Source organism: Maniola jurtina, chromosome 9, assembly GCF_905333055.1.
Source record: "Maniola jurtina chromosome 9, ilManJurt1.1, whole genome shotgun sequence".
Classification (NCBI taxonomy): domain Eukaryota; kingdom Metazoa; phylum Arthropoda; class Insecta; order Lepidoptera; family Nymphalidae; genus Maniola; species Maniola jurtina.
Genome location: NC_060037.1, coordinates 3,325,149 through 3,333,674, shown reverse-complemented (window position 1 = coordinate 3,333,674; position 8,526 = coordinate 3,325,149). Strand labels below are relative to the sequence as shown.

The 8,526-nt window shown below is 36.6% G+C and overlaps 2 protein-coding genes across 3 annotated transcripts; one reads left to right on the top strand and one right to left on the bottom strand.

The window, feature by feature from the left end:
- Positions 1–3,980: 3,980 nt before the first annotated feature.
- Positions 3,981–7,093, top strand: LOC123868195 (protein ALP1-like). Of its 2 annotated transcripts, none has more exons than XM_045910611.1 (2): positions 3,981–4,429; positions 6,858–7,093. In XM_045910611.1, exons 1-2 carry the CDS (start codon positions 4,155–4,157, stop codon positions 6,970–6,972), a joined length of 390 nt encoding a protein of 129 aa, XP_045766567.1. In that variant the 5' UTR covers positions 3,981–4,154; the 3' UTR covers positions 6,973–7,093. The 2 variants fall into 2 exon arrangements, with proteins under 2 accessions (XP_045766567.1, XP_045766566.1); XM_045910610.1 differs by lacking the exon at positions 6,858–7,093 and adding an exon at positions 5,550–6,571.
- Positions 4,468–6,863, bottom strand: LOC123868198. Its single transcript, XM_045910614.1, has 2 exons — positions 6,577–6,863; positions 4,468–5,511 (listed from the first exon to the last, which is right to left on the bottom strand). Exons 1-2 carry the CDS (start codon positions 6,749–6,751, stop codon positions 4,841–4,843), a joined length of 846 nt encoding a protein of 281 aa, XP_045766570.1. The 5' UTR covers positions 6,752–6,863; the 3' UTR covers positions 4,468–4,840.
- Positions 7,094–8,526: the final 1,433 nt, after the last annotated feature.

Sequence of the window (8,526 nt, the reverse complement as noted above, 5' to 3'; positions counted from 1 at the left end):
AAAAAAACTAATGCCAAAATAAATTATTTAATTAGAGCGTGATTGCTATCACAACATCTAATTATTCAGTTCACAATCCAAATACCGAAAATATGCGATATCGCTCCGAATCTCAGAAGGAGACTGAACTAAAACCTTCAAAACACCCGTATTTATGCAAGTTCAATCTTGTTGGCCTCCTAGCAACAGATTGTATGACATCGAATGAGCCAAATATCGATTTTATCAAACTACCTGCATTAGATAAATTAATAATTTTATATTATTGTTGACAATTCAAATCAACTTTTTTTAAAAATAACCTTACAGTTCGGCCGTCCTGAATTTAACACGCCCTCGTGTTTCTAATCAATCTTGTCATGTCAGTCGCGGGCTTCCCTGCCCTAAGTCAAATCCAAATCATGGGCTATCCTGCCCTCCGTCAAATCATGGGCGTTCCTGCCCTTAGTCATGTCATCAAAACCTATTCTTGAACAGCCGAACTCTCATTTTTAATAATCAATCAAAAATAAATCCAAACGACCATGCTCTCATTTGATGTACACGAAATCTGAATTACTTACTGCAAGTTACTTTCCACTTCACAAAAGACTAAATTCTTGAAAAAAAACTAAAAATTTTAATCACCAAATCAAACTCAATAAAAATTTTAATCAAATGTGGGTTGTTTACAAAAAGATACCAAAGCGAAATTAAGACAACGTGAGACACGTCCCGCTTCTGAATTATTGGCGTCACTCAGAAAAGCAGGTATTATTTAAATATTTTTATCGAATTATTGGAATGTCCTCTCATTACCAACACAAAAAACACCAGGTTCAATGTGTAGAGGTTATCCGAGAGTTTTAATCTAAAAAAACTAATGCCAAAATAAATTATTTAATTAGAGCGTGATTGCTATCACAACATCTAATTATTCAGTTCACAATCCAAATACCGAAAATATGCGATATCGCTCCGAATCTCAGAAGGAGACTGAACTAAAACCTTCAAAACACCCGTATTTATGCAAGTTCAATCTTGTTGGCCTCCTAGCAACAGATTGTATGACATCGAATGAGCCAAATATCGATTTTATCAAACTACCTGCATTAGATAAATTAATAATTTTATATTATTGTTGACAATTCAAATCAACTTTTTTTTAAAAATAACCTTACATATATAAATTGTAAAATAATTTTAAATTCAAATCGAATAAAACATAGCTTTTCAAGCTCTTTTACATCGCCAAGTATTAAGTAGCCAATATATTAAGTAGTTTTAAGTACTTATAATCATCATGTAAAATATTCTACCGTAAAAGCAGTCGATACTTTTGACTTACATGGCTTCATTGAATAAGAAATATAACTGTGGTGCACGCATATCCTTATTTGTGGTATCAATATGTATTGATGTCCATAGATTATCATCAAGACCAAAAAACAAATATGCTTACGTAACCATAGTTTCAAGTATAAGTCTATGTGTTATTTTTAACCCCCGACCTAAAAAGAGGGGTGTTATAAGTTTGACGTGTGTATCTGTGTATCTATGTCATAATATGTCTGTGGCATCGTAACTCCTAAACTAATGAACCGATTTTAATTTAGTTTTTTTGTTTGAAAGGTGGGTGGCTTGATCGAGAGTGTTCTTAGCTATAATCCAAGAAAATCGGTTCAGCCGTTTGAAAGTTATCAGTTCTTTTCTAGTTACTGTAACCTTCACTTATTGGGGGTGTTATAAATTTTTAATTTACCTACACTTGTTAATTAAGTTTCTGAACTTTTGTTTTCAGATGCGAACGTTAGCTATTACATTAGGTCATAAATTTCCTTGGTCGTATTTTAGCAAAATGTAAGGGTTGGACCTCCATTCAAATATTATCCAACTTAATTTTGATCAATCCATTATTTTGTGTTTATTAAAATTAGTTCTTAATTTTTAATTAAAACATATTTTGAATCAACTAAAATTAGTTTTTTCTGTAATCGATCATTGAATTTCATATTTTTGGCCGGTTTCATTATAAAAGAAAATCGGTACGATTTTTAGCATCATTCATTATTATCCATACCAACTCCATCCTAATCTTATAAATGTCAAAGTGTGTCTGTTTGTCTCTATGTCTGGTACATTTTTACGCCTTTTTGACTTTGGTAGGTGGAGAGGTAGCTTGCATCCTGAAGAATTTTTTTAAGCTACTTTTTATTAAGCAAAATCAAAGAGTTATAGCGAGATTTTTAAAACCCTACGACGACGTGGATGTAGTCGCGGATGTTATCCAGTAGATAAGTTAAAAGATTTTTTAATTCAGATTCAAGTTAGCCCTTAACTGCAATCTCACTTGGTGGTAAGTGATGATTCTGTCTAAGATGGAAGCGGGCGGGATGGAAGTTATTATTTTATAGCAGTGAGAATTATGTATTTTATAATAAATCTAAGCACAGCGTTCCAGGGATTTCTGTTATTGGATACCTAGTACCTACATACTTGCATGAAATGTGAAAATTAATGATTGTCTCTAGCTTGTCGTGAAGTCAGTATTTATGGCATTGGTATATTTTACACGGCGCAGACTCCGGAAGGTCGCTCAGCACTTCATAATCGCTGGCCGGGGTCGCTGTATTTATAGTGGCGCATGTTAATAAATGGGCATTTCGTGACTAAGCTTAACATTTTACTGGCTAGTTTGTTTAATTTGTTCATCTAATGAGTTATATGTGAATGTGATCATAGCCCAGTGGTTAATATGTACGTATGCTCGTCTCCTAAGGTACTTAAGTGCGTTATTAAGCAATAAAATATCACTTACTTTAACACTGAAAGAAAAGATCATGAGGAAACCTACATGCCTGAGAGTAAATGTACTTATAAAAGTGTTTATATTAGTAAAGTCCTAAATTAATCATGTAAGCTACTTACGTGAGTAAAACTTACAGGTGTATCCGTGGCCTAATAGTGTGTCAAATCTAGTGAGTTCTAAAGCTCAATAAAACAACTTGCGTTAAACCGTTGCGCGATATATCTTATTAAAACTTCATAATGGCGGCTCAAGATACGGGTAATTGTGTGGATGGCTTAAGCAACACCTTAATTATAGATTAGAGAGTGCAGGGCCTAGCATTGCCTCAGAATGAGAACCTTGGTTAAGACGAGCCACACTCAAAGATAAGATTGAAATGTATATTTCACTAATTAAATCCATACTTATTAATATTATAAATGCAAAAGTGTGTCTGTATGTCTGTCTGTCTGCTACCTTTTCACGGTCCACCGATTTAACCGATTCCGACGTAATTTGGTACATGGTTAGCTTATATCCCGGGGACGGACATAGGCTACTTTTTATCCCGGAAAATCAAAGAGTTCCCACGGGATCTTTAAAAACCTAAATCCATCGGACGAAGTCGCGGGCATCCTTCTAGTCTATAATAATCCATTAAAATTAGCTCATCTCAGTATGTAGATAATGTCATCCATTCAGAACACTTACTTCTTTCGAAATCTACAAATAAGTCACCTATTATATAACAGAAAACCAATTTATGTGCAATTAATTGTAGGTTAACAATAAGTCTGATGAGAACAAGGACTTGGATGAGCTAAGCAACACCTTAATTATAGATTAGAGACTTCAGAGCCTAGCATTGGCTCAGAATGAGAACCTTGGTTAAGACAAGCCACTCAAAAATATAAGATTGTAAGTAATTGTATCTTTCCCTGTTTAGACCCATCTTAGACCACATCATCACTTTCCATCAGGTGTGTTTGTGGTCAAGCGCTTGCCTATAGTGAATAAAAAAAAATGTAACTATCTATAATGCTAGACCATAATATTATAGAGAGTCGTAAATGTGTTGTGTTAATGTTAACTCTTTCTTATTACAAAAGCAGGCATTGAAAAATCAATGAAATTAGATTTTTGTTTTCATAGTGTGGTGCATAGATTCATAGCTTCTCGTATATTATAGCACCGAATGGATCAGTGCCTTTTAGGCTGTGTCCCCAGTATGCAAACTGTTAGCGGCCGACTGAGTGAGCCGCAAATTTGTGGCGAACTGAAATTCGAGTGAGCTGCAAACTTTTATGAGTTAGCCGCTTATTTAGGTCGACCGACTGAATTTTCACTTTACTATTGTTATACGAAGGGAGTGGTTGTGTTGGTGACGATGGATATTTTTGAAGTAATTGGTATCTTAGAGGCACTGAAAGAGGATAAAGAGAAGCACTGGGTTCACCCTTTAAACAAGAAAAGATTGAGCATTGGACAATTTCATGTTCTTTACCCAGAACTAAGGAAATATCCAGAAAAATTTTACCAGTATTTCAATATGACTTCTCATACATTTGACGAATTGCTGAACTCTATAACCCAGTACATTGCTAAAAATAATATCACAAGAGATACAATAAGTCCCGAAGAACGGCTTACTATAACTTTGAGGTAAGTAAATAATTGACGCTTTTGAATTTTAAAAATTTTAATATTAAAAATCAGCAACGAATGTAATGACAACTTAATATTTTAATTACTAGTGGGGTGGCCGGCGGCTCCGCTCGCGTATAAAATTTTAAGTCCCGCTGCTCCCGATCCTGTAGAAAATATCGGGATAAAAAGTAGCCTACAATATCAATCACTCATGTTCTATTTTACATATCTATGCTATTTTAGGACAATTGGCTGCGTTGTTGGCTCGCTATAGAGGTACAAACAAACAAACCCACAAACATACAGTCACTTTCGCATTTATAATATAAGTATTATTCTAGTTTTTAATTTAACAATCACTTTTCAAATTACAGTCTTATTAAATTGGATTAGGAACTAGCATGGTAACATTGAGTAGGTAACCAGTCATTCGTCATCCTCAATGTGGTCTGAACCACCTCGCAATATTGCTTCTATGTCTTCTACTTCCACTGAAGAACCTGTAGAGCTATGTGATGGACTGTTTCGAGGACTTCGAATGCTGCTACTTCCAACTGGGTTGTAGTTGTTTGAGGTTGAAGGATAGTTTTGCACATTTGGCGTACTGCTTCCACTCGTGTAGCCGTACTGATCTGGGTAGTTATTGGCATTCGTCCACCCAGTTTGCATCAAAGCACCGTCATAATTATTGTGTACATTATATTTAATATTTTTAATAAGTTTCATCACTTCAAACCGAAATTCAAAGTTCTGGGTTGGGGACATTGTCTTCATTTCCGGTAAAATATTTAGTAGAAAGTTCATATCTGGGTCGGATTCTCTATTTTTATCCATCGATTTAAGTAGTGCCTCCTGAAACACAGTCATCTTTTTCTTTTTTTCATCATACATAGTGCTACTGTTGCTAGACGTCTCGGCGCTAATGTTGCTAGATGTCTGGTTGCTAGCTCTAGAAACATTCAAAAACTGCAACATATCCAAGTATGGCGTCTTACGTTTTTTTGGTGCCCCACTTCCGCTTTTGAGTGAGGAATCCTTATTTTTTTCTCTGGTGTAATAGTCGCGCAACCCCTTCCATTTTTTTTGTAGGTCTTTTACTGAAACAAAATTAACCGGTACTTCATATTCTTTCTAGATTCCTGTCAACTGGATTAAGTTACAGAAAAATTGCCCAAGAGTTTCTTGTTGGAAAATCGACAGTATCGAAAATAATAAATGAAACTGCATGCATTATATGGGATCTTTTACAGCCACAGGAAATGCCGGAACCTTCTGAAGAACTGTGGCTAGAAATAGCAAAACGATATTATAAAAAAACAAACTATCCTAATTGTATAGGATCTATCGATGGCAAGCATATCCGTATTCGAAAACCACCAAAAAGTGGATCTAACTATTTTAATTATAAGAAGTTCTTCTCAATTGTTCTGTTAGCCGTAGCAGATGCAAACTGTTCTTTTATAGCTATTGATGTTGGTGCTTGTGGACGAAATGCTGACAGTAATATATTTAAAGAAAGTGCTTTCGGCAAAAAATTGGCTCGTGGGTCTCTGAATATTCCTAACTCTATTAAATTGCCTAATTCAAATGGATTGCCCCAGCCTTTCGTGTTTCTTGGAGATGAGGCATTTGGATTGCAAAAGCATATCTTGAGGCCTTTTCCTAATAAAAGTTTAAATAAGGAAGAGCGAATTTATAATTATCGCCATAGTCGGGCTAGGAGATGCGTGGAATGTGCATTCGGCATTCTAACAAACAAATGGAGAGTTCTGCATACACCGATTGCTACTAATGTGAATACAACCATCGCTATCGTAAAAGCTGTTTGTATTTTACATAATTTTGTCATAGCAAGGGAACAAGTACAATATACACATCTTTCGCGACGTACCTCAACAACTCTTACAAGCACAAGAAGCCAAATGATTACTGTATCAAATTCTGGAAAGACAACAAGAGATAACTTTAAAAACTATTTTCTTTACGAAGGAAAACTACCCTGGCAAGAGAAGTATTTTTAAGGTGTAGCTACAGGACGAAATGGTGTAACGGAGTTTGTAAAGCCGTAAATACTACGTAGTGATTATGATACTTTATTTTATGTAGTGAGTGATGCAAGTATATTGTTGAATAAATAATAATTTTATTAGAATGGAACTTACTTTTTTTTACTTTAGTGCTTTCTTCTAAGTTTTGCCAATCATCGTATAGAATAACAGCGATTTCATTCCAACCGCTCTGCTTTAATACTCTGTTGCTGTATTCTTCACTCGACAAGTTCCATATGCATGGTCTATTTTGTATTTCCGTAATGAACCTTTCCGTATCAAAAGGCATCTTGGATTTTCTGTGGTGTGTGTGCGTAGAGATTAGTTAGATAAGCGATGCAAAAAAACACGTCCGAACACGTCGATAGCTTCTTTCCAACTGTCCGCATGAACAGTTTGAGGCAAACGGACTCACTACGCCCGGCGAACAAGCATATCGCCGTCGCCGACTGCAACCGGTTTTGCTGTGAGTCGGCCACTACGGCGCACGTAACGCTGCAAACTGCGTAAAGTGAGCGCAAAACTAGCAATCTGTGGACACTCCATTTCAAATATATGGAAGGGCGTACTAAACCGGTACGCCGCAAACTCAGTCGGCCGCTAACAGTTTGCCTACTGGGGACACAGCCTAATACGCCTACGTAAACAATGATTTAGGAAGCTGAGGCACGTACGTCTTAATAGGTTTTGCATACAAGTTAGTACCTATAACAGTTATGCAACTGTTAGCTTATGCAATTTGTTTGTTACTTTATGTAATCTATAGGTTTTTTTAAATTCAGATACAAGTTAGCCCTTGACTGAAATCTCACCTTGTGGTAAGAGATGATGCAGTCTAAGATGCAAGCGGGCTAACCTGCTAGGTGATTCGCTAACTCAGTGTCTAACACTGAATGATAGCCACCGAGGTTGGTTGGTTCTACATTGCTGCTTCACTGGGTGATCATAAATATTTCTTCGTAGAAAACCTTCAATTTATTAAAAAGTGAGCTCGGTGGCTATCATTCAGTGTTAGACACTAAGTTAGCGAATCACCCCGCTGGAACGGGAATGACAGTTTTTATTAAACGCACACCCCTTTAGTTTCTACACGGTATCGTACCGGAACCAGGAACGCTAAATCGCTTGGCGGCATGGCTTTGCCGGTAGGGTGGTAACTAGCCACGGCCGAAACTCCCACCAGACCAGACCAATGATTTGAAGTCAGTCAGTCAGTTTCTCTTTTTGTAGCTAATTGGTCTATTTGTTTTAGTCATTATAGATAGCGATTATGTATGCAGTACGAGCAAGTAGGCTCACATTACGCACTTTAGCATTTAACAAGGCAATAACTTTGAAATAATTAAGAACTTACAAAGATATTGCCTATTCTTTATTCAAGCATTCGCATTACAAGTAAGTCCATCAAAATAATTACCGCTTTTAAATGACAAAGTAAATACTGAGAAGTTATTTAATTTAACGATAACATCAATAACGTAAATTTTCGCTGACATTTTGTTTGGGGACAATAATTACATAGCATATAAATAGGGGGTTCATGCTAAATGTCAGCCCATGAGGGGATAATTTTATGTTTATTATTAAAGGTAGTTGATGGGTTTTGCTTGACAAGGATCTCACCTGCGACCCCAGCACAACACATTAAGGGTGGCCAATCAACATTGAGCTATGCTGCGCTGTGCTGTTATCAGTTAAGCTATTCTGGTGCTATGTTTATTACCCGACTATGGTAACGCCAAAAGGAAGGGTTATGATTTTAGCAGTCTATGTATGTATGTAGGTTTGTATTTATGTGTGTTCCACCGTGGCGTCTAAACTAAGTAGTAAGTAACTAAGTCCAATCAGAAATGAACCAGAATAACCGAATAACAGGTTCAACAGGTTGCGAAGCTGAAGGGCAGGGCAAGCAGGGCACATAATCCGAAAAACCGATAGACAGGGTCCCAAAGCTGCTTGAATCCCGACCTCAAACAGGAAAGCGCAGCGTTGGAAAACCCCCACTAGATGGTCAGAAGATATCAGACGAGTCGCGGGGAGCCGCTGAATTCGGGTGGCGCAAGA